General features: G+C 44.9%; 1 protein-coding gene and 1 long non-coding RNA gene across 2 annotated transcripts; both read right to left on the bottom strand.

The window, feature by feature from the left end:
- Nucleotides 1-652: 652 nt before the first annotated feature.
- On the bottom strand, nt 653-15,669 carry LOC144234800 (uncharacterized). The gene is made up of 3 exons (XR_013336085.1): nt 15,426-15,669; nt 6,116-6,328; nt 653-830 (listed from the first exon to the last, which is right to left on the bottom strand). It is a non-coding gene; the product is annotated as an uncharacterized LOC144234800 (long non-coding RNA).
- A 2,653-nt stretch (nt 15,670-18,322) lies between these two features.
- TACSTD2 (tumor associated calcium signal transducer 2) lies at nt 18,323-19,478 on the bottom strand. Its single transcript, XM_077768121.1, has 2 exons — nt 18,630-19,478; nt 18,323-18,457 (listed from the first exon to the last, which is right to left on the bottom strand). Exons 1-2 carry the CDS (start codon nt 19,431-19,433, stop codon nt 18,323-18,325), a joined length of 939 nt encoding a protein of 312 aa, XP_077624247.1. The 5' UTR covers nt 19,434-19,478.
- Nucleotides 19,479-26,572: the final 7,094 nt, after the last annotated feature.

The raw sequence follows: 26,572 nt of genomic DNA on the forward strand, positions 1-26,572 counted from the left end.
AAGCCACACAAGGTGGCCACAGGATTTGATCAAGGCACAAATTTGTTAGGCTGCCGTGGATGGGCGGTACCTTGACTGATGTGGCCTTTCATTTTTCTTGAGCATGTGCCAGGCATCACTGTTCCAAATGTTGGAAATGACTGGCTCAGGGTCTGAAGTCACTCAGTATAGACAACTGCAGCAATGTAGAACAACTGCCAGTTCTACTCCAACAAAACTAACTCACCATTTTCTTCATCCATGGGCTTGACTGCCTTGACTTTCTTTTCTCAGCCCAGCCTTTCTTCCCACAGAACATGAACAGATATGTCTTTAATTTCTTTTCCTTTTTTTTTTTTTGGCTTGGAAAGAGTGGTCACACCAAGTTCTGGTGTGTTACTTTCACACATTGCCACCTAGATTGTTATGCTCTAGCTCGCTGAGTTGTCTCCCTGTCTTCACCTCATTCCTCTTGTCGAACCAGCAGCCACCTGGACCCAGGTCCTGAAAGCAGAGCCTAGATGACACAATGTGGGTCAACAACTCCAAGGCCACAGCGTGGGAAGGTCCTTGCTCACTGCCCCAGGATGAGTTTTTCAGAGATTCTAGTCAAGCACTTTTCTATTACCCCTTTATTGCAAAAGTAAACTGTGTTTTAAATATTTATTTTTGAGAGAGAGTGGGACAGAGTGCAAGTGGGGGAGGGGCAGAGAGAGGGAGACACAGAATCTGAAGCAGGCTCCAGGCTCTGAGCTGTCAGCACAGAGCCCGACATGGGTCTTGAACCACAAACCATGAGATCATGACCTGAGCTGAAGTCGGACGCTTCACGAACTGAACCACCCAGGAGCCTGAAAAGGAAACATTAATACCAAGAAAAATAAAACAAAAAAGAGAAAATTTTTTCTACCCGAAGATAATTCATCACTGTTAACATTTGGATGTGCCATCTTCTTGAAAATCAAGATTAAAATTACTTTAAATATTTAAAACTTTGATAGGATGGAAAGTTTCTTACTGTCCTTTTAATGTACATTCCTTTGATTCCTAACGATGTAAACATTTTTCCATGCTTATATGCTGTTCGGATTTCTCCTTTGGCAAATCTCCTGTCATGTCCTTAAACCATTTTTCTAGAAAATATTCCTTATTATCTTTTTGTCTTATAAAAGTACTTTACATAGTTAAGAATTGCCCACCGTTTGTATAATAAACATTCCCCCTGCTTGGTATCTGTCTTTCAACTTCATTAATTCACATATGCAGACATACGTACTTTAAAAGATTTTGATATAAACAAATCTCTCTGTCTTTTCATGGTGGTTTCTGCCTTTGAGATTTATTTAGTCTGTCTCAAGCTCAAGATTATATATTTACCAATGTTTTCTTCTGGTATTTGAGTTTGTTATTTCTTGAATCTTTCTCAGGAACTTATTTCAGTATAAGATTGGACAAAAGAATATAACCTAAAATATTTTCTGAATTGTCAGGCCAGTGGAGCTTTTATGAAAGACATATGTAGGTACTGTGTCCACGGTGAGGATTACCAAGGTAACTGCCATCCCAACAGTTTACTGAGTAACCCATCTTATCCTGACTGACTTTTGGCATATACTAAATTCTCTGCTTCTGGGCTTTTCTCTTTTGTTCCTATGTCTGTCTGTTCTGGCATTAGTGCGTGGTTCTAATTTTACAGTAGAGATTTTATTTTCAAATATTTCCTGACTCGTCCTAATACACTTGACCTAATACACTTGATGGATTTCAGAATAACTTTCAAATCCTCCCCACCAAAAAAACACACCATGATTTTAATTCTGTTATTGCTGTTTTTAAACTTAGATTAATTTTGAGGAATGTTATACTTTTGCAAGGTTGACTCTATCAATCCAGGAAACTTGACGTGTGTCTCCATTTACCCAGGTCTTCTTTTATGTCCCTCCATAAAGTTTTACAGTTTTCTTATATGGGTCAAAGCAGTATATTTTTTAAAGGAACTATAAACTTTGACTTCTTAGGATTACAAAATCTCCGAACGGGAAGGGACTTAAAAACCATCTTGTCATCCTACCTAATCTGTTGCTGAGCCCACCTCTCAAACAACCAAAGATACAGGATGTATTTTTGTGATTTTTTTTGGTAACATGGTGACATTATATTACGTGTATTCTCTGTGACTTCCACTTGTTCAAGTGATAAACTTGAACAACGGGTCTTGGAAAAAGTTCCGTATGAATGCATATATATCATCTTAATCCATTTTGATCACTGCATGGTGTTCTATGGAAATAAATGATATTGCATCATTTAATATATCACCCCCCCATCCCTCAACATGTAAGCTATTTCTGTCATTTTGTTGTTACAAATAACTCAGCTTACAACCTTGAACCCTAACTAAAATCCAAGCCCCCAAAATTCTAGAGCAGACCAGTGCCTGCAAAGTTCCCCCTCCTCAAAATCACCACTAGGTGGCATGATACCCGTTCAAAGAAAGTCTGACTTTCCTACATCCTTAGATTGTGTTCAACAAACATTTACTGAATTTACCAAAGGGATACACGAGTGCTGATGCATAGGGCACATGTACCCCAATGTTCATAGCAGCACTCTCAACAATAGCCAAAACATGGAAAGAGCCTAAGTGTCCATCAACTGACGAATGGATCAAGATGTGGTGCATCTATACCATGGAATACTACATGGCAATGAGAAAGAATGAAATCTGGCCATGTGTAGCAACATGGATGGACCTTGAGGGTGTTATGCTGAGCGAAATAAGTCAGGCAGAGAAGGACAGCTACCATATGTTTGCACATATAGGAGGATTAGGAGGAAGCTAACAGAGGACCATGAGGGAGAAGAAGGGGAAAAATAGTTGGGGAGAGGGAGGGAGGCAAACCATGACAGACTCTTGAATGCTGAGAACAAACTGAGGGCTGCTGGGGGTGGGGGTGAGGGAAGGGGGGTGATGGGCATGGAGGAGGGCACTTGTGGGGATGAGCACTGGGTGATATATGTAAACCAACTTGACAATAAATTATTAAAAAAAAATTTACTGAATATGCATTATACAGTGGGCACTGGAATTTTTAATATACTATTTTCAATAAAATAAACAACTTCATTCATTCAAAACCACTTATGGAATGCACACTGTGTGCCCAGCACTGTGTTTGTCTGAGGAGTCCAGAGAAAATTAACAATCCCCTGCTGTTCCTCTAAACTTCAACAACTCTCGAAATAAAACAGGAGTCATTACAAGATGGTACCCACTTATGTCTAAGCCCCAGATGAGTCCACACAGTAGGCCAATAGGCCAGAACAGCAGATTCTCAAATAATTTGGACAGTTACTTAAATGCGTCATGAGATTTCACGTGTATGTTCCCAGGCTCTTGCACATGCCATTTTCTCCATGCAGAACGCTGTCTAATTTGGTGTTCCTTCAGAAGGACATCCTGAGACAAGGAATCAAATGCAATCATCCATTTGGGAAGTGATCGCAGGAAGCACCAGTTGGGAAGCAGAGAAGTGAGACAGGTAAGGAAAGGAAGCCAATAAACGATGCATTAACAAACTAGTTACAACTGGGGGCAGATGGAGTGAGTCCCTCTGATGAGTGTGGGAAGACTATGTAGCACACACCTCAGAGTTTCCAAATAGAAGAATGAAGTTGCTGGTCTATTTACCGACTAACTCCAGCTATTCATTGGTTGAAGGCTGTCCTGGGGATGATTAATTCTCTAGCACTTCCAGCCTCCTTCATGGGCTCCTGGGAGCCAAGAAAAAGTCTCCAGCAAAGGGATTCAAATGCTGACAGCTGCAAGTTGGACCAGCATGTGTGAATATGGGCCAGGCACCAATATGCCAGGAGATATGTGTGGGTACCAGGGACATCTGCTACAAATGCCTTTTATACTGTCACCTGGCTCATTTATTCTTCATAACACAGGGCAGAAATCGCCCACTCTGCAAGTCTTGTATGCATCTGCAACAGGCCTGGTGACTTACCCCACGTTTCTGTGCACCAAGAGTACTTTGTGCTTATGTCATTCCTTCTAAAAAACTGTAAGTGGTGCCTCTAAGGCCCAGGTTGGCCTCACTCCAAATCCCAGAACAAAACCACTAACAAGCTTCCACACAAGTGAGCTCCTTGGCTTGTAGATCCATTACTCCAGTCTCTGCCTCTGTCTCCATGTCACAATCTGCTCTGTGTTTCTGTGTGTCCTCTCTTTTTATAAGGACACCAGTCATTCAATTGGGAGGCCACCCTAAATCCAGGATGAAATCATCTCTCTCAAGATCTTCAGCTTAGGGGCGAATGGTTGGCTCAGTTGGTTAAGCATCCAACTTGTGATTTTTGCTCAGGTCGTGATCTCAGGGTCGTGAGATCAAGCCCTGTATCAGGCTCTGTGCTCGGCATGGAGCCTGCCTGAGATTCTCTTTCTTCCTCTGCACCTCTTCCCTACTCACACTCACTCTATATATAAATAAGTTAATTAATTAATTAATATCATCAGCTTAATTAACAACTACAACAATTCTTTTTTTTTACTTTTTTTTTTTACAAATAGTTTATTGTCAAATTAGTTTCCACATAACACTCAGTGCTCATCCCCACAAGTGTCCTCCTCCATGCCCATCCCCCCCTCCCCCCACATCCATCAGTCCTCAGTTTTTGTCAGCATTCAAGAGTCTCTCATGGTTTGCCTCTCTCCCTTTCCCCCACCATTTCCCCCCTTCTTCTCCCCCTTGTTCCTCCGTCAAGTTCCTCCTAATCCTCCTATACGTGCAAACATATGATATTTGTCCTTCTCTGCCTGACTTATTTCGCTCAGCATAACACCCTCAAGGTCCATCCATGTTGCTACACATGGCCAGATTTCATTGTTTCTCATTGCCATGACAACTACAACAATTCTATTTCCAAAGGAAAGTTAAAGGAGATAACATTCCTTTGTGACCCTTAAATAGGAGAATATAGGACTGGAACTATTGGTGGCCATGATGCGAACAAAGCTTACCCAAAAAAATAAAGCTAACCCCAAAGCAGAATAAAGATATGTCAGAATAAAAATATGACATTATTTGAGCCCTTGGATCCAGCCATACCTGAAGCTAACATCTTCCCTTCTCACTTTCCAGTTATGAGTCAACAAATTTCTCTGGCTTAAACTAGTTTGAGTTGTTAACACTTGCAACTGAAATGGTCCTTGCTGATACACTCCAGTGTTGCACATCTGCTTTCCTCTCCATCCATTTTCCTTTCCTCTTGTTCTCACAAATTCTGACAAATCTCTGTTTATCCTCAGGTGTTCCTTCAAATATAACTTCCTCAAATAGATCTTCCCTAAACCAATACCCACCACCCCCTCAGATTCCATCAGTTTTCTCCTAAGGGATGTTGTCATACCCCGTCCCCCTTTCTCATAATAATTATCCCACGTTATTGCAATTACTTAATTGATCCTCCTGTCCCTAAATCACTAATGCAACATAGTGATGAAATACAGTAAGTAGCAAATGTCTATTCATTCACAACTTAGAATCTTTTTTTTTTTAGAAAAGAATAGTAAAATAAATGATGACCAGGTGTAATTGTTTCTGTGTGGCTACCAGACAGTTGTTTAATATGTCCTGATTAATTTTTAGTATAAAAGCTAGTAATTGCTTTTACTTAGGATTTCTTAATGAAATAATAATAATACATTTTTTTAAACTCCCCAGGCTGATCAAAGAGAATAATTTGAAGAGGATAATTATACTCATGAAGGATGAAAATTATTGCTTTAATAGTATTTAGTGGTCTGATTAGACTAAATAAAGGAAGAAACTTGTTTGCCAGTTCTTTAAGCATTTTCTGAAGATCTGAATTAAAGTTTAACTAATACATCACCACCAACTGCCCTTCTTTTAAATAACTTCTGGATTTTTTTCCCCCTGATTATTAAAACCAGTTATAATCATTGTGGGAAACTTAGGAAATACACAAAAGCATAGTTAGAGACAGCAGAAAGCTCTATTATCCCCATCAATGAATATTTGTATTTTACTTCTGTGTGCATCCATAACCAGACACCAGCTCAGATCTTGGCTATCTTGGCTCTTACCCTCAAAGATGCTACTGCTCTTACCTTATACTCCTCTGGGCTTCCTGATTTTGCTTCTCACGGTCCTTTATCCCACAGAAACAAAGAAATGCCTTTTCCTTCTTGATTTTCACAGATGACACTGCCCATACAGCACAGTTGCATAGCCGACTCGTACTGAAATTTTGGCGGTAAAGGCAAGGAAGAAATTCACATCGCAGGCCCATATACATCATTCACGCATTCAGCAGAAATAGCCTTTAAAAAACAATGGGATATTAGAATTTCCTTTTCTCAGCCAAGTCACACACTAGGGGGCTCTGTACTGGGTTAAATAATATTCCACCCCCCCCACCCCCCCACCCCACGCACACACACACAAAATCATGTCCACCTGGCCCCTGTGAATGTGACCTTATTCGGAAGGAGGGTCTTTGCAGGTGTAATCAAGTGAAGATGAGGTTTCACTAGATTAGCGTGGGTCCTAATTCAAAGATTGGTGTTTTGCAAGAAGAGGGAAATTGGGGAAGGACCGCCTGGGGAAGGCTGAGGTTGCAATTGTGTTGCTACAGGCCAGGGAATACCCAGGACTACCCAGCAACCACCACAAGCTAGAGAATGCTTCCCTAGAGCTTTCAGAGAAAACACCGCCCTGCTGACACCTTGACTCTGAACCTCAAACCTCCAGAGCTATGAGAAATTTTTTTCTGTTATTTGAAGCTACCAAATTTGTTGTGCTTCATCATGGCAGTTCCAGGAAACTAATAGAGGCTCCAACCCCCTGCTAAGTGATCCCCCTCCCCCCCCAACCGCCCCCAACTCCAGCATCCACCCAATGCCGAAAAATTGCTTCTTGCTTCTGGATGCAAAGCAATTTAGGTTCTTTTGCTCCTCCCCTAGCAAAGGCCCTCACTTTGCATATCCAAAGCCCCATTCTCGGCTTCCACTAAAGGCAGGAGGCCTGGGAGGGCTTCCCTTTCTTCTGCCTCAGCGGGCTGGTCAAAGAAAACTGAGTGACCAAAGATTGATCCCTACCCTGATAAAAATTATACCGTTCTGGGGCGCCTGGGTGGGTCAGTCGCTTAAGCGTCTAACTTCGGATCAGGTCATGATCTTACGGTTCGTGGGTTCGAGCCCCACGTTGGGCTCTGTGCTGACAGCCAGCTCAGAGCCTGGAGCCTGCTTCGGATTCTGTGTCTCCCTCTCTCTCTGGCCCTCCCCTGCTCACGCTGTCTCTCTCTCTCTCTCTCAGAAATAAATAAAAAGCATTTAAAAATCTTTTTAAAAATTATACCATTCTGAAGATTAAAAAAAAAGAAAGAAAGGAAAAGGAAAGCCGTTATGGTCAAGTTTGATGTAAAATAGCAAATTGTGCATTTAAAGTAACAAGTCCGTTTTTACTTTTTTAAAATGGAGTGGGGGGTGCCTGGGTGGCTCAGTCAGTTGAGTGTCTCATTCGGCTCAGGTCATGATTTCATGGTTCACGAATTCAAACCTCGGTTGGGCTCTGTACTGTCAGCTCAGAGCCTGCTTCAGATTCTGTGTCTCCCTATCCCTCTCTCTCTCTCAAAAATAAACATTAAAACATTTTTCTTTAATTTAATAAAATGGAGTGGGATCATTATATAATTTTGTTACTCTTCCCCGGACCCATATTAGAAAGTCCTCAAGGGTTATACTATAATTTATACAGATCCATAAACCCTTATCTTCAAATCCAAATTGCTCTGAAAACCAAATGCTGTTTTGAAAGTTTGGTGCCTGCTCACTTGGCAGTAAAGCTGACCTGAAGTGGCCTACAGCTATTTACGGTCTATTTATACCAATTACTGTGACTATAAATAAGTTTCAGGGCAGAAACCTCTCTGTGTGGAGAATGCTACCACAGACCCTACTGAGGGGGCTAGGTAACATGCACCAAGTTCTCAGTCTAAAACTCCAAAATTCTGAGTTGGGCAACATTCTCTCGGGGAGTTGTGGGTCCATATAGCCCTCCCCTGTTTTTGGATATTTGGGCTCCTTTCAGTGTTTTGCTATTATAAGTTTCCTGCTGCAGGAGACAGGTCTTATCTGTGAACTTTTGTGTGCATCACTATTTATCTCCCCAACATAAATTCCTTGCCATGGAATTAGGAAATCAAATAAACACTTCTAAGGTCCTGGGTGGTTATTGCCAGTTTGTTTTCCAGAAGTTATACAATGAACGTGTCCCTCACCAGCACTGAATAATATCCGTTGTATTAATTTCACAGAGGAGAATTTTCATCCCACTTTGCTTTGAACTGCCATAATTACTGGCGATGATAGATATACTTTTACAAGATGTTTATTATCAGGATACCTGGTTGGCTCAGTCGGAGGAGCATGCAACTCTTTTTTTTTTTTTAATTTTTTTAAAAATTTATTTCTGAGAGAGAGAGAGAGAGGCAGTGTGAGGAGGGGAGGGTCAGAGAGAGAGGGAGACACAGAATCTGAAGCAGGCTCCAGGCTCTGAGCTAGCTGTCAGTACAGAGCCTGACACAGGGCTCGAACCCACAAACAGTGAGATCATGCCCTGAGCCGAAGTTGGACGCTTTAACCAACTGAGCCACCCAGGTGCCCCATGTGACTCTTCATCTCAGGGTCTTGAGTTCAAATCCCCACGTTGGGTATAGAGATTACTTAAATAAAACTCAAGGAAAAAAAGATATTTGTTATCATTTCTAGTTCCTTTCTGGAATCGTCTATTCATGACCTTTGTCCATTTCCTACTGAAGTCAGGACCACTTCATAAGGTTGTTCTGTGTATGAGCTGCACAAAGACAAAGAGGGTGCAGTGGCTAAAATCAAGTCTGGCTCATCTACCTGAGCACCCTCAACTGAGGTGGGGCACAGTTTTCTTCTTACAAAGGCTCCTATGTACCTGTGTACGTGGGAAGCCTGCACTGCAAGACTGGGTCTAACTACATGGGGTGCCTTTTTTTAATTTATCTGCCCAGAAGGGGGGCGCCCTTTTTTAATGTGCACAAAGGTACCTAGCTAAGGCCTTGATTAGATCATTGTTTTTCTAATCAATTTGTCTCAGTTCTTTATATAGTAAAGCTATTAACTTTTTGCATATTATTTTGTGCTGTATTTTCCTTGCTTATTATTTTGTATTTGTTCCACTCATAAATTATTTAAATGCGCTCCATATTGCTTTTCATTAACAAAACCTTCATGGAGTTCTAAGTGGCTTGCTTTCTCTTCCTTTTGCTACTGAATATTATTTTGAGTGGTGAGAAATGGTTAGAAGCATATGAAGTTTACCTCCTTGAATAGCCAATCCCTGATGTCGAAGGCCAGAGCTAGTCATTTGGGGGAACATCTATGTATCTACCTCATCTATCCAGCCATTTAATCAGTATTAATCATTGAGTATTAATTATTGAGCACCTGCTATGTTCCAGGAACTCTGCTAGAATTTGAAAATGCCGAGGTGAATAAATAAAAAGAGATAGCTCTTTCTTTCATGAACTTGCATTGGACACTGTATATTCAAGTTTAAAGTAACTATTAACACTAGCTAACATTTATGAGTGCTCACAGTGTGCCAGGCACTAGTCTAAGCACTCACATGTACTAGCATATTTACTCTTCTCACCAACCCTTTGAGGAGGTAGGTATACTATTGTCCCCACTTTATAAGTGAGGAAACTGAGGCAGGAGGAGTATAAGTAACTGGATCCAAGATCATACACTGATGGGTAGCTTTGCCAGAACTCGCACCCAGATGGCTCAGCCATCTACCTTCGTACAGGAATCTCACAGACTGGTCACTGGAACTGCCTACTCCCACCCTCTCTTTGCTCCCAGATGGTTTGCTCACAGCAGGCAGTGGGTGGACAATAACCATAAATGGCAGACACTCGAGTCTCTGGGTCTGGGGCTCTGCTCCTACTAACAGTCTCCTCCCCCACTGGTCAGTGGCCCCCAACTTCTGACACGGCCTGGTCTCCTGGTGCCAATCTGGGCCTGTCCCTCTGTCTCCATTCCTAGTTGTGACCCTTCCTCGTTTCCTTCTACAGCTCATTCTCCTCTTTCTGCCCCTGAAGAACTGGGGTCTGTGAAGGCACAGTGCTACTTCTGTCCCCTTTTCAGTCTTTTGCCTTTCCCTAGGCACCTGCATCCGTGTTCGTGGTTTTCAAGTAGTAACCCCAGTGCCTTTCAAAACCTATATGCCGCCTGGGGCGCCTGGGTGGCTTAGTCGGTTAAGCGTCCGACTTTCGCTTGGGTCATGATCTCGCGGTTCGTGGGTTCGAGCCCCGCGTCGGGCTCTGTGCTGACTGCCAGCTCAGAGCCTGGAGCCTGTTTCAGAGTCTGTCACTCCCTCGCTCTCTGACCCTCCCCTGCTCACGCTGTCTCTCTCTCTCTCTCTCCTAGAAATAAATTTAAAAAAAAACAAAAAAAACAAACAAACCTATATGCCGCCAGAATTCCCAGCTGGAGCCCATAAAACACCAGCCATCTATACCCAACTCCTAGCTGAATCCAACAGGTCTGAAACGATACTCCCCAATTTCACGCCCCCAAAGATGTTCTCACTGCATCCTCTGCCACAGGGAACAAATGGTACCACCAGTCACGAAAGCCAGAAACATGAGAACCATTCTTGACACCTTCCTCCTCCCTACCATCCCCATGTTTGAATCCATCCCCAGGTCCTACTGATTCGATATCCTAAGTATCCCTCCAAAACACCTACTTCTCTCCATCATTCCCGCTATCCTATACACCTGCTCTCAGTCCAAACTATCTTTATCTCTCACCTAAGATTCTTCTTTCTCTGGTCTTCTACTCTTTCCTTTCCTCTACTCTCTCCTTTGTAGTCTGTTCTCTGTACTCCGGCCAGTGATCTCTTTAGAACACATTATGATCTGTCACCCCCTGAAAAATGTATTTTCAACATTTTCCCTATGCTCTTGACTGGTGTGGGGGGTGAGGTTGTGTCATTAGGGAGGAGGGGGCCCCTTTTTCTTCATGCAAAGGTTCTCACCAGCCCATATGCCAATCCTTGCATGGCAGGGTTTAGTTCAACTAGAAAGGATGCCATTTTATGTCTGCACAGAGGGCATCCCCTTTGCTAATTAACACAAAGGTCAAAATAATTAATAAGCTTGAAAGGCCTTCCATAATCTGTTCTCAGCCCACTTCTCCAGCCTCATATATTACCACCTTCCCCTTGTTATCTATGTTCTGGCCATGCTGGTCTACTCTCAGTTCCCCCCTGTGCTAAACCACACTCCCTGTGCTCCAGGACCTTTGCACAATTTGTTCTCCCCTACCAAAATGCTTCTTCTCATTCATAAATAGCATCTACTCATACCTTGCATCACAGACTAAGTGTCACTTCCTTAAGAACGTGACTGCTGCTAAGACCAGGTCAGAATTCTTTACATGCTTGTTTTCTTTACAACACTTACTTCGTTTTTAAATTGTGCCCTTACTTCTGTGATTATACAGTTAATAAGTATCTCTGCCTCTTGCCTGTCAGTCCCACAAAGGCAAGAATTCTACCAGTCAGATTGTTGGTTGTAAGTAACAGAAACAGATTCTAATAGCAACATGCTCTACCGAACTGAACAAACTGGCCAGGTGCTATCAAACTGATTCTAGCTACACTTAAGAAAAAAAAAAAAAATTGGAGGGTATGAGTAAGTTCACAGAATCAATGGGAAGGCTGGAGAATGAGATTCAGAAAATGCTAAGCAACTAAGGTTCACTGGACAGTAGGAACATGGCCAAGGTCAAGCAATGAGACAGTCTGATTGAAATGTCCACTGGTGCTGCTGCCAGTGGGTACTTGGCACCCAAGGTAAGCAGTTGTACACGTTGCTGGGAGTAACCGAGCAGGTGGCCTGATATCTGCCTTCATGTCCTTTAGATCAGTGTCCAAGGCAGGAAGGTTCAGTGGTTGAGCCAGGTCATATGCCATATCCCACCAGCCAGGGAACAGGGTCATTGGGCATCCCACTAAGAGTCATATAATGAGGTATTCCCCTCATTCTAGAAGGTTGTGGGGATGCCAGGTAAGCAGGAAAAAAATACATGACAAATGAACACCAGAGAAACCATATCTGTTCACGATATATCGCCCCAATTAGCACAATATTGGGCTTAAAATAAGATAAAAAATATCTGAAGGAATGAGTGAGTGATCTACCCTCAGCATCCTTAAAGACACAGGCTGTCCAACTTGGAACTGCTTCAGGATAACCACCTACAGTCACTCATGGTGTCTATACCACAGGTATACCCAGATCCAGGTAAACTGGCCATTCGGTCAAGGTTATTTAGGCAAGATCAGAAGACAGCTCTGTGAGGTAGAATCAGTAGATATTATTAGACTGATTTGATAATGCAAATGTGAGGTTCAAGTAGGTAAACTACCACATTTAAGATCACCCAGCTGAAAAGAGAGAACCAAGAATTAAAGTATAATCTGCTGACCTAGCTGATATGTTGTATATCACATGTGGTTCAACGGCATATAATAATGTGCTTCCCATCAAAACAGTTGGGTGGACAGAACATTCCTTCAAAGAGCATGAGCTAACAAGGGAGTTGAGAGTAGTCAGTAGTACTAAGGAGACCGAGTCACATCCAGTGTGGGAGCCCTGAGTGTGCAAGACTTCTGATGGTTAGAACGAACCAGCCAAGGGATTGGTGCCTCTGTCCTTTCTAAGATGACAGGATGCAATGCATTGGGAAGCTGAGCTGCTGCTGTTAAACTACCAGTTAACATGTTCAGACCATCACTGTGCATCATTTCTCTTTCCCTTCTCACCCATCTCGGTTTGGCCTCCTTGCACAGTGTGGATGTGAATTTCCCCCGAAACTGAGGACATATGGCTGTGTGGTACCCTGGGAAGCAGCTCTCCTGCCTGTGGTGTACCCTAGCACAGATCGGGCTCAGCTCCCTCCCCACTCTCACCCTCCCGACAATTCCTTCCTGAAGACTGTCATAAAAAAAGCAATCAAGAAACCTCTGGTGGTATTTAGCAATGACAGAATGGTTTCAAGAGGAAAATTACAGCTGGAAGATGTCCACCAGGATTCTCTAATGGTTGTAAAAGAAATCCATTATGTTCTCAAACAGGGATTGAGGGATTCTATCTAGATCCCTGAGAATAAGCCTCCCCACTTGCGACTTCACTACTTGGCATGGACCACGGGTCTCTACTCTGCAGTGTTGTAGAGTGTAGTGGGAAAAAGCAGAGACTCTGAGGAGGGGAGCCCTGGATTTGAACTTTAGCTATACTCCTTACCAGCGATGTGAATGCAGGGAAGTCCTTTATTTTTGCTTTAGTTTCCTCATCAGTAAAACAGGAACAGCAAAACATATTTCATGTTCCTGGGGTTGTTGAGAAATAAATGAGGGCATCAGGATAAAAACACTGTAGAATGGTGTTTGCCATGTCCTGTGTGCTTAATAAATGGCAGCCATAGGTATTAGTTCAATTTAACACACTTCTCTAAGAGCTTATTAGTTGCCAGGCACCCTGGACAACCCAGTGTGGGTTATAAGAATAACTCCCCAAAGAAACCCCTTTTTCACTAGGAAAGGCTTTGTTCAAAAGAGGATGGAGGAGAGGGCCGTGGGAGAAAGAGCTCTTCTGTAACTAAACACAGAAATGCACCCTGCCTTACAATTCTATAGAGGCCACGGTAGTATATTGGTTGAGTGCATGGATTTGGGGGGCCATCCTCTATATGGTACACAGAATAATGCCCCCCATCACCAAAGATGCCCAGTACTAATCCCCAGAACTTATGAATATGTTACATTACATGGCAAAAAGGACTTTGCAGATGTGATTAAGGTTAGAGACCTAGGGAATGGGATAATCCAATCTAGCATTATGTGGGTAGACTCAGTCTAATCACAGGTCCTCATGAGTGAGGAACCTTGCCCAGATGTGGCCAGAAAGAGATAAGACAGTGGAAGAGTGGTCAGAGGGATGCAGTGTGAGGCCTCAGCTTGTCACTGCTGGCTGCAAAGAGGAAGGGTGTGACTATGAGCCAGGGAACGTGGGTAGCCCCTGCAAACTGGGGAAAGCCCTTACTTTACACTGCCAGTAAGAAAGCAGAGATCTGGGATCCACAACGGAAAAGGAAGTGAGTTCTGCCAACAACCTGAATAAATAGGAAATATACTTTCCCTTGGCATCCCCAGAGAGGAATACAGCTCTGCAGGCATCTTGATTTTTAGCCTCATGAGATTTGTATTGGACTCTGACCTGGAGAATTACAAGATAATGAATGTGTATCAATATAGTAAATTAGTAAAAACTAATATAGTCTGGCTTGCAAACTTAAAAATTAGGAGGCAGTATAGCACACTGGTTAAGAACATGGATTTGAAGGTCAATCTGCCCAGTTCTAATCCCAGATGTGCAGCTTACTAGATCCATGGCCATAGGCAAGGAATTTAACCTCAGTGTCTTAATTTTTTCATCAGGTACATGAATAATGTATAATAAAGCTACTCAAACTAGCTAAAGTAAAAGACTATTATAGAGACCTAATAATAATGTAATTTCAAAACCAAGACACTTACTTCTTTCTCATATCATAATGAAGGTGTCCCACCTGGCAAGAGCAGCTATTTTATACAAACCAGGTGGGCCATGGCTCCGCCTTTATAAATAGGTGACTTCCAAGGTTGCTCTAGCTCCCTAACTGTAGAAGTCCAGGGACAGAGATGTCCCCTTAAGAAAGTACAGTGGAAGTGCTATTCACTAGTTAATTTTTCCCCAAGTTCTTGGGGGGTTTGCTGTCATTCTAACAAGAGTGATCATTTACAAAATACATACTCCATTTTTCATATCCTCTATCTAATCCTTTTTTTTTTTTTTTTTAAGTAAACTCTATCCCCAGTGTGGAGCTTCAACTCACAAACCAAGGTCAAGAGTTGCATACTCCACCAACTGAGCCAGTCAGGCGCCCCTCCTCTATCTAATATATAAAATCAAGCATACTAGATAAGACTCTACCTATTTTACAAAGGCGCCTGGGTGGCTCAGTCAGTTAAGCACCCAACTTCAGTTCAGATCAGGATCTCACGGTTTGTGGGTTCAAGGGTGGAGCCTGCTTGGGATTCTCTCCCCACCGACCCACTCCTTCCATGTTCTCTCTTTCAAAATAAGTAAGTAATTAAAAAAAACAAATAAGAAAAAACCAGGAGTCTGAAAGACCAAGTAACCTCTAATCCCATACCTTTTACACTTAACCAAAGTAGCTTTCTCATTCAAGTGATATTAACAAGCTAAAGAACAACATGACAATTTAAGAACAGAAATGATCAAGGAAACAATAAAATAAACAGGTTACTAACCAGGGAGACAAGTGGAATGAACACTAGACCAGATAGAATTCCGGGTATTGGCACTCTAGGGTCAGGCTGCCACTATCTGCCTGACTTGAGAAAATCCATTCTCCTCCCTGGGGCTCCATTTCTTCATCAGCAAAATAGAGTCCTAGACTCAATGGTCTTTTGCCAGCTCTGACACTCTGTGATTCTATCTGGAAAATAGTGAAGCCAAAAATATGTGAGCAGGGGAAAATGATACGATTTTAAAAATTGCTCCAATTAAGGAAATAGCAAGAGTGGAGAAAGTCCCGGGACCGAAACAAGGAAACCAGATGAGCCTCCCACGGGGCTCACAAGACAAGCCGTGACCTGTTTGGTGAGCCACACCTGCTTCTCACATTCCTTCCGAGGACAGTCCCAGGTCTGTGCACACTGCAGTGAAAAGGAGTTCTGAGGGGAACTCCTGGAGGTAGAGACTAAACCCTTGCATATAGCTAGTTCTAGATAATCCCGCCCTCTGCAGATGCAAGCTGAGTTTCAAAACCTAGGTGTGAGGGATTCTTCCTTGATACAAGCGAAGAAGAAACGTGTCTCAACCCGCTTGGTGCATAGCAACCTGGGCAAGGAAGCCAAAGACAAAGGTTCTCATCCCTGGCTTTGGCACAGGGGGGATGTGTGATTCTGAACTACCCAAGCTCTTTAGACCTTGGTTTTCTGACACGTGAAATGGATCAGATCTATAAGAGAGGAGCAAATTTAAGATACCCTGAACTCTAGGTGCCAAGATTGTTCCAGGCACTATTATCAATTACTTCCTTTAATCTTTGCATTGATGAAAGAGGTCTATAGTCTCACCCAACAGACAGGGAAACTGAAGGAGGTAAGGGACTTACCTGCCTGGTGGAGAAGGATTTGAACTCAGGTTTGTCATCACTTGGATTATTTCCAGGAAGCCAGTGTCTCAAAGATGATTCATGTACAAAGTGCTTTTGTGAAGTATTAAGTGCAACAGTGCAAAGACTCTTAGTCTTGAATTAATGTAGAAATTTAGAAATTATCCAGAAGGGATAGTCTATGAAGAAATTGGCATTTTCAGGGCTTTTTCCTTTGTTTAGCCTCCACTCAACCCTAAATCTGTTTATTTTGTAGGCAGTCAAGTGAGTTTTTTGAAGCGACTCTTGAAACAATGGCAGTTTGGTGTAGTAAAAGGAATACTGGACTAGGGAATGAGAGACTGTCTAGTTTCCAGCTGTGCCACGGAAACATTCATTTCAAGAAGTCAGTCGCCTGTTCCATTTGTAAAATGAGGGGCTAGGTTTGAGGTCATGGCCAACCTCTTTGAGCTAAGGCTATTCGATGACTCCAGGAAGCTGAATGAGTGGAGTCTCACACTCACAGTTCCCATTCTGGCCTTGGGCCCTTCCACTTTCAGGAAGCCATCGTCTCCTCTCCTCTTAAGCTTCATCTGAACCAGAGAGGACTTTGGCGGGGGGGTGGGGGGGGTGGCCCCTGCTAGGGAATGTCGCCCTAGCAGGTGTGCTTACAGACTTAGGGATCCGCCAGCCACAGCCCCAAGCTGGGAAGGACGCAGCTGAAAGATACCTCCCTCGATTCTTACTGGTGTTTCTACCTTTGTGGGGTAGGCCTAAACCACAGAGCAGGCGTGAGAGGAGGCACCAGAGATGGGTTCCAGGGGAAGAAACAGGTCCTGGGTTTACCTATTTGCTGTCAGGTGTGGCAACCACTCCCTCCCTTGTGCACACCCACGGTTGCTCCAATTTCCCAGTAAGTGCCCTAACTTGTTTACCTCTAGGCTACCCGACAGTGGCCTTCTAACACACTCCACGTCACATAAATGAATGCAAAGGAGCGAAAAACAGGAAATAAGCATGAAGGAGGCAGGCTGCCAGTTTTTACAGCTAATAGGAAGCAGAAGTTTTTAAAAGTGTGTTACTGATGAAATTTTAGGAAAACAACCTGGGCGTGTGCCACCCCCGCACTTCCCCAGCCAGAGAGAGCGGAGGGCCCACTACAGACTACCTGTAACTACATGGAAGCGTCCTTTAACCCGTCTGGGAGCCACACTACTTGGCAATGAAGTAAACTGCCAGGGGCTAAATGGACATAATACCACTACTTCGAAGCAGGGCTGGCATTCAAAGGAACTACTTGCATTTCTTTCTCCACTGGAGACTCTTTAGAGAACCTAAAGCTGGTTCCCTTTCCCTACAACAGCAGCTAGTTTCAGCCTCCTCCTTCAGACCCACCCTCATGCAGTCTGAGGGAGGCTTCCGAACAATCTCACTTAGAAAAGCCAGTATTTATACCAGCCTGTTCATGCCTATCAGGAAACACCAGAGCAGTAAAATGAAATGCCTGCTCCTGAAAAAAAAGAAAGACAGACAGACAAAAAGAAAGAAAAGAAAAGAGTTAGAATTTGAAATAAGAAATCAGAGCCCAGGGAAATGAGAGGACCTGAAAATGATATAAATCTGGAGCGAGTTTCCACAAACTCCATCTTTTGGTTTCTGCCTTTTCCATATTTTATTACATTCGTGTTTTAAAAAAAAATCACATTCGCTTATCAACGACAAAATATGTACAAACCTTTTACAAAAGAAACATTACTAATATCAGCTCTGATCGGGGCGCGCTGAAGAACAGACGCGGAGTTTCGAGGGCAGAGCCCGCCCCCAAACAAAGACATCTCAAATGTGTTCAGGCAGCTGAGACCGGCTTCCTTCCCGGTGACAAGCACATGCGGTCGCTAACACAGACGACAGCAAATGAGGACGCTGTACCGGCCCAGTGGGCGAACTCCTTTTCTCACCAGTAAGGCCACGACACAAGTGGAGCTAATCAAATAACTTAACCCAGGACAGTAAAAGCGCCGTTCCCCCCACCGAAGCGCATTTAAGCCTTCAACGTCGATTGCAAACGATGCTGGATGGTAACAGAGACACGTGGTTCTTAGAACCCTGCGCCAAACTTCCCGTCCCTCTTCGAGCCAGGTTTCTTGTTGGACTGAACGGGGTGGAAGCTTGGAAATGCTTCGTCTGAAGGCAGAAGTCAGAAAGAGGTGAGTCCAGAATCTATTAAACTCGATGGGGTGGGAAGAGGCCGGAATTGGAAAAGACAAATGTCTCCTTTGGGCCGCGAGTCGAGAAGCACGGCTCACTTCGGTCTGGGTACACTGCCCCCCCACCCCCACCCCTGCCCCGCTCCNACCTTCCTGTACTTCCCCGACCTCCTCCGGTTGGTGATCACCAGGACAGCCACGCCGGCGACGAGGGCCACCACGACCACCACGATGACGGCGACGAGGCCGGCCGTGAGGCGCTTCATGGAGAACTCGGGGGGCTTCTCGTCCAGGTAGTAGATGAGCGTCCGCTCCACCAGGAGGGGCTCGCCGCGCACGCGCACGTCGAGGCCGCCGCGGCCCGGGAACAGCGACTCGCCCTTGACGTCCCTCTCGAAGTAGTAGGCGGCGTCGGCGATGTCCACGTCTCCGGGGGCCTTCTCGGACGCGTTCTGCCGCAGCTCGATCTGGATGGTGGGCTGCTCGTAGTGCACGGCTGCCACGAACCTGGGGTGTAGCCGGTAGCGCTCGCGGAAGAGCCGCCGCAGCTCGGCGTCCAGGTCCGAGTGGTTGAAGGCGCGGGCGGCCGGGCGGTGGCGCAAGTCGATGAGGATGTGGTGGGTGCGCACGAGCTCGTCGCAGCGCAGGCTCTGGTCGCCCTTGTCGGTGCGGCGCACGCCCACCGAGTTCACGCACCAGCACACCGACGTCTGATTGCACTGGCGGGCCTTGAAGCGGCCCTCGTGGTCGCAGTCGGGGTCGTACAGGCCGTCGTTGTCCACGAGCGCGTGCTCGCTGGGCCGCACGAGCGCGCGGCCGCTCTTGGGGGCGCTCATGCGCGCCTTGAGCAGCAGGCACTTGGAGGTCAGCGTGGAGCAGTCCACCGGGAAGCCGGAGCCCAGCGCGCGGCACTGGCAGCGGCCGCCGGGGCCGTCCGCGCGGCACAGGGTCATCTTGTTGGTGGGGCACGTGCAGTTGTCCTGCGCGGCCGCAGGGCCGGTCGCNTTATACTCCGCCCGACCTGCCCGGCTGGTTCGGCCGACTCACCCTCTGGTATTTGGGTGACACATCCCGCCCCCCGTCACCGTCCCACGGAAGGCACAGCCCGCCCTGCGCCGCCCGCGATAGGATCAGGGGAGCGGTGGCTGCTCCCGCCTCCTCCGGACCGAAAGCCCGGGAGAAGAAAACCGATACTCACCTGCGGGCTGCGGGGGCCCCGCCCCCGGCCCGCCCGGTCCCCGCTGGGGAGGGGCCGCGGTCCGCGCCGACCTCCGAGGGCGTCCTGGCTGCCCTCCTGGACGCGAATTCCTAGGAATTTCATTGAAAAGTAGGGCGCGCCAGATCGTCTCGCTTTCGCCCCCTACCCGCTTCCCCTTCTCGCTCCGTTTCCCACCCCCTATCGCTACCCTACCGCCAGGCCTTACAGTAGCAGTCGCTGCATAGTTCACAGCTCTCACGCATTATCTCATCCTCTCCTCGGCCCTGACAGGTGTTATACACAGTGTTTCAGAGCCATTTCTTAAGCGATGCAATTGAGGCCGCGACGTAAAGTCACTCAGCCGTCAATATCCCCAGATTCTTCCTTCGGAGGGGTCTGTGGTTATTCTGCCTGGCAGTTATGATACCTTACATCAGTGTGTATGGAAGCTGAAAGTTAGGGAGCAGTTTTTGTTACTCACCATATCATGAGTAACACCCGGGTGCCCTGGTGTCCAATGCGTCAGAAGTTCTGTTAAACACCTTTTTCCTCTACACACACACACACACACACACATACACATACACACATACACACACACATACACACAGAAACAAATAATACTTCTACATGAACTCAGTCTCGGCAGACAAAAAGGAACTCGTTCTTAAAAAGAACAAGCAAGACTATAAGGGGTTCTTTGTACAACTTGATTCTAAAAGAATCAATCGTTGCTTTTCTTTTTCTGTGTCCCGTGTAAGTAGCCGAACCACTGCAAATGAGGAAAGAATGGAGACTGTGGGAAACTGCTGGTCCGCCTCTGTGTGGCTACTTTAATGGGATGGAGGGGTTGCAATCTCTTTCTTGAATCATTGAGAAAGTCCGGGGTTTCAAAGCTGTGGTAAAATTAACAATAATTAGCAAGCTGTAATTATTCCCAGCTCCTCCGTTCAAAGCCCATTTTATGTGTTCAGCATTTAATGAACACCAGCAGCAGCACAAGGGTGTTGTTTAGCACATGAAAGCCGGCGAGGCCTCTGCCCCATTAATTTTCAGCAATTCCTGAGGCGGGCAGGTGGAAATACATCATTCTGCATTTACAGGTAGAGAAAGCAGAGTCACGTGAGGGGCAATTTCTTACCCACAAGCACCAGGCATTGTGGGAATGCTCATTGGCTCTCTACCCAGACTGTCTCTGTTTCTCTGGTTAGGTTCTTCCTTCTTCCCTTCCTTCCTCTCCTTCCCCTCCCTTCTTTCTTTCCCTTCCTTCCTTCCTTCCTTCCTTCCTTCCTTCCTTCCTTCCTTCCTTCCTTTCTTTCTTTCTTTCTTTCTTTCTTTCTTTCTTTCTTTCTTTCTTTCTTTCATGAGCAGGGGAGGGGCAGAGAGAGAGAGGATCCCAAGCAGGCTCTGCACTGCCAGCCCAGAGCCCCACCAGGACTCCATCCCACCAACTGTGAGATTGTGACCTGAGCTGAAATCAAGAGTTGATCGCTTAACCAAGTGAGCCACCCAGGCGTCCCTAGAATTTATACTTTTTAAGTAGCAAACAAGATCATATATGACTTGGGCAAGCTACTTCTCTATGCCTTAATTTCCTCATCTGTAAAATGGGGATAATAAAAGTACCTACCTAACAAAGTAGATGTGAGAATTAATGTAGATAAACTGCTCAGAAGAGTATCTGTTATAACAGTATCTGCCCTTGTAAGCGTGGATAGGTATCAGCGGCTGTCATGGCCACCACCACCACCACCACCATCATCATCTTCATCTTGATTCTGCTAGTGTCTCCAGTCTTCTTCACATTTTCAAGCATTTATAAAGTCATATACCAGTAGTCTCCCTTCATCTCTTTAGTGCATAATTGTGTGTTTCTACTGAGCCCTTGGATCACCTCCAGGAAGCGTCCCCCTATAGACCCTGTCTATCGGACTCAGGGGAGTGCTCCCTCTCTGTGCTTTCCTAAACCCTGTAACATACCAGAGCAGCAACACTAACTTTTCTGGGCTTCTATCTGCCCATGTGTCAAAGAGAGATAACAGCATCTCTTTATTTCATGAACCATTCTAACAACCAAATCTAAAATAGATGAGACGGTAGGTACCAAAATTTTATACACTATACGGCACTGTAAAAATGTCAGGTTGCATTTTAATTTTTTTAATATCCCATCTTTTTACTTTTCCACCTCCTGACTAGGTAACAACAATCCTCTACATGGAGCAGAGCTGCCTGCCTTCCAGTGCTTCCCAGGCAGGAGAAAAGCTAATGGGGAAGGGTTCTCAGGGCCGAGCAATGTCCACAATGGTGTCTTTGACTGCTTAGCTAGATCAGCCCCAAATGGCTGGACCTTGCTCAGGCTAGAGCTCTGAGGTCTCCAAACCTTGGCTTTTTCATCCATGGTAAGTGTGTGGAGGACAAGGATCCAAGGAGCCCATTCTCAGTATCCTTTGTGGAAGATGGAGGGGACCCCCCCGCCACCTTCCTTAAATTTTATGGTCTGCCAGGCTTTCCCCAACAGGCACACAAACCCTATGATGAGTAATGTTTTCTGTTATTTTTTCAATGTGTTTTTATTTTTCTTTTGTTCATTTTAGAGAGAGCACACAAGTAGGGAAGAGGGGTAGAGTGGCAGAGGGAGAGGGAAAGAGAAAATCTTAAGCAGGCTGCAGGCACAGCACGGAGTCTGATGTGGGGCTTGATCCCATGACCCCGGGATCATGACCTGATCCAAAATGAAAAGTCAAACAGCTGAGCCACCCAGGTGCCCCTTGTGTTTATTTATTTATTTTTAAAAGATTCTTTTGGTAGTTAGTTGGAAAATATTTTATTTTATTTTTTAAGTAAGCTGTACACCCAACATAAGGCTTGAACTTACAACCCCAAGATCAAAAGTCACATGCTTTACTGACTGAGTCAGCCAGGCACCCCTATGATGAGCTTATTAAGTAAGCACAGCCTCAGCTCTGATTCTCCCTTCTCTTTTATCTCTTTCCTGCCTAGGTCTGCAAAATATCACGTGCTTTAGCTCTTTGTATTTGTTTAAATTTTAATTTTCAAGTATTTAACTAAAGCATTGTCAAATGAACCTTATCTGAGCACTACAGCCCCAGCACCAGCATATACTAGGGGCTCAGTAATGTTTATTGGGTTAATTAACATTGGGTTGTTCCCAGAATGTTACAGTATCAATATACATTCCTAGGAGTGTTCACTGTGACCATTCCAATTCTCTGCTAGCCTATTTCTCACTGCCTACTCTAGGCACGAACCTCGATCCTCACCCTAACCCAAACTTCGAACAACCAGTTTCAAAGAAGACTGAGTAATGATGAACTGTTACTTTTGCTTTTATGCATGATCCCAAACTTTCATCAGACTGTGGCTATAGGGAATGGGGATACAGTGTGACTAGTCTATGAGCAGGCAAGGATGCTGGAGGAAAGCAGTCCAGGAAGGCTGAAGGAAAATCACTTTGGATCTAGTGAGACTTAGGCTCAAATCCTGGCTTCACATAACTCACTGGCTGTGTGATTTTATACAAGTCACTTCACCCCTCTGAGCCTCAATCTCCTTAATTATAAAATTTCATGTCTACGCCTTAAAACGTAATGTCTACATCTCCCCAACATCTGTGAAAAGGATAATTTCCCACCTTGTTATTATGAACGTGCTTTTCCTCAGTTGAACTTCCTACTTCTCATATTCTTACGCTCAGTTTTCTGAACTGGTGTTGACTATCTGACTTTCCTTGGTATGAGACCGATACCAGCTCATCAGTTTTATATTTAAGGATGTGATTTATAAAAACAAAACACAAGAACAAAACCCTAGTTGATTAGCAAAAAAAATACTTACCATCTATAATTATTTTAATAATTCAAGATAAAGAATACAAAATACCCAACACAGTGTTTGCCATATAGTAAGTAGGATTAACCTGAGCTGTTATTATCAGCCGTCTCAGGGGTGTGAGGATGCTTTGAGATCATTAAAGGTTTCTGCACAAAGCTGGTGACTATGGGGGTTGACGGAGATCAGGCCCAAGGAGCTGTTAGAGAGGAGAGCTGCCCCAGGGCCCTATGTCCACCTGGCCCCGTATTTTACAGATGTGGAAACAGAGACCTTGGGAGGAGAGGAGAAGGACTTGATCACAGTCATATGCTTGTGCATGGTGAGGCCTGGCCTAGAATCTGGGTCTCCTGACAGCACACGTACATACAAATTAGCAAAGACAGAAGAGGACCGAAGGGGTCAAGAGGAAAGAGTCTGATCTTATTTTTCCTCGGATCTTCTTTCCTTTTTCTTTCTTACCCTTACTTAGAAAGTTCTGGTTTTGCAAAAGGCAAAAAAATAAATAAATAGCTACTTGTGTAGGGCACAGCAGAGGACCCACACCTGAAACCCTAGGACTTATGCCACTAACTACCACTTCCTCCCACACTAGAGTGGAAGTGTTCCTTGCTGTCTGCGTTGCTGCGATGAAACAGCCTGTGTTTGAATTCTGCCCTGCCAAGCCACGGGCAGGTCTTTCTGCTCGGTTTCCTGTTTTGTAGAGCAGAGATGATGTTGCTTCTTAGAGACATGGTGGGGATGCCATGGTGTGACATCTGCGAAGCTGCCTGGGCCAGGTTGGGAAGACGCCTCACTCCTCTTCTTGGCCTGACCATAGTCAGCTCTGGCCTCTATCAGGCGCAGCCACTGAGACAACGGGTGATGCAAGAAGTCTAGTCAGGGTTTCCCTTCCTTATCAGAGACAGCTTGGAGCCCTAGGGGAAGCAGGTGATTCTTCAGCCCAAGTGCAGAAAATACAGAGAAGTGGGCTGCAGTGCTTGTTAGCTCAGGATGGAGGAAGGAGGCCCCAAGAAACCATGGAAAGAGTGGGAAGTCAGCCCAGGGGCTGGAGAGCGAGGGTGCAAACAACCAAATAGATAAGGGGTACATGATTCTAGCTTTAATGTTTCATTTCTTTAAAAATGTAAAAAAAAAAAAGGTATTACAAAGAATTATAATTCAAAAGAGCTGGGGGACATATACTTTCCATATTTTCTTCTTCTTATTAAAATCTTTATAATACAAACATTTTTAAAACAAGTCAATTCCTCAAATTAAGTTTTAGAAGAAGTATTTGGGGTAAAATTTCTGTTTTTGCTTCTAATTGTCTTTCCCCCCCATTTCCATAGTTTCTGTTATTAATATGAACTGCCATGTACTAATTACCAGCACTGTACCAGACACTTTATAAAGAGATCTCCAATAGTCCTTCTAGCACCTCTACAAAATAATTACTCTTGTTCGCATTCGCCTGTTGAGGAAGCTGAGGGTTAATTAAGATTACATTGCTAGGACTCAGCGGAGGAAGGACTTGAGCCCAGGTCTGGTGACAGGGACGTCTGCACTTCTCTCTGACAAAGTTTAGTGTCTTGCTGAAGAGTCTTCAGTGAGCATGAGTAGATGGAAGATGTAAGAGAGGTAAAGTGGGTATGGTTTGTAAAGTAGGTGTGGTTTGGGTCTGGGCTGCTTAAGGGATGGAATGTCTGATCTTTTCACTTTTCTGGAAAAGATAATAGTTTCTGTGTTGCTTGTTTGGGTGGGGCCTCAGTTTATTAGGAGAGGCTGGCTGTGCCCTCTGTGGCTCTGCTTGGCCTTCGCAGTCCATCAGGATTTGAAAAGTGACTGCAGCTTCACCTGAAAAGTGTGTGTCACAGTTTCCTTTCAGTATTCCCTCCCTGGGACCTGCTCTTCATGATCTCCTTGTCATGATCTCCTCATCAGGAATTCCAAACCATAACTGGCCCCTCCCCTCCCATCTGGTCTCTACCACTAGTGGCAGCCGGCTTCTTTTCCAAGGTCTTACACTCAAGGAAAAAGCCGATGAAATACCCAAAACCTGTGTAGTCACTCTGTAGTTGATCTCACTGGCTCTTGGGCCCATTGTTTCTGGAGAGGTTTGGCAGCAAATGAGCAGAGATTGGGAAATCTCATCACAACATCCTCAAGGCAGTCACATTTCTCCAACCCTATGTTTATGAGTCATGGTGCTTCCTTTCCCAGAGCTAACCCGCTGAGGTGTGATGCTCCCTTCAGGTGTGTGGAGGTGTGGCTGTTTCTGAGCACTTCCGGTCCTTCCAAGGTGAGGGCAGTGGTGACAGCTCTCAAATGCGCTGCTGCCTCTCCCAAACTAGCCTGCCTGCCTTGGGCAGTGCTGGCCCAAGGGGTGCTCCTTAGGACTATTGAGAAGGACATCAAAGGTCCTTTATTCCAGTCTCCCGCCCAAAGTATAGAGTCCTTTCTCCAAGTCCTGAACAGGCACTGATGCGCTGCTTTGGTGATGAATCAACCGAGCTCCCCACAAGACAGCCCGGCCCAATCCCAACCAGCTCCATGAGAAAGTTCATCATAATATTCAAGGAAACTCTGTGCTTCTGTGATCTTCACAAACTGTCTGAATTTCTGTTCTCAGAGCAATGCAAAGTATTATATGTAGTTCAACACATGATGTTATGGAACGAGGCAGTCTTGGAAGATACCAGCCAAGGATGCTGCAGAAAGTTATGAAGGAGGGTTTGCTTCTGTTGACCTGCCTCTCTCCTCTGTCTAGGAGAGTAGGCATAACCCCAACTGTCCCCTACCTGTCTACTAATTCCCTCTTTTCTTGGAACAGATGGCGTCTGGGTATTTGTAAGATCTACAATATACAGAGAGCCTGTTATGGGCCAGCTGCTCACATGAGTTATCTTTATCCTTACATCATCTAAATGAGGTAGGTTCTGTTTTTCTTGCCTCACAAATAAGAAACTCATGCCAAAGGGCACTTGCCCAAGAATCTATAGATAGTAAATGGCAGAGCTGGAATTCACGTTCATTTTTGTCTGGTTCTGAGGTTGTGGTCTT

The sequence above is a fragment of the Crocuta crocuta genome, unplaced genomic scaffold, assembly GCF_008692635.1.
Source record: "Crocuta crocuta isolate KB4526 unplaced genomic scaffold, BGI_CrCroc_1.0 scaffold85, whole genome shotgun sequence".
Classification (NCBI taxonomy): Eukaryota; Metazoa; Chordata; class Mammalia; order Carnivora; family Hyaenidae; genus Crocuta; species Crocuta crocuta.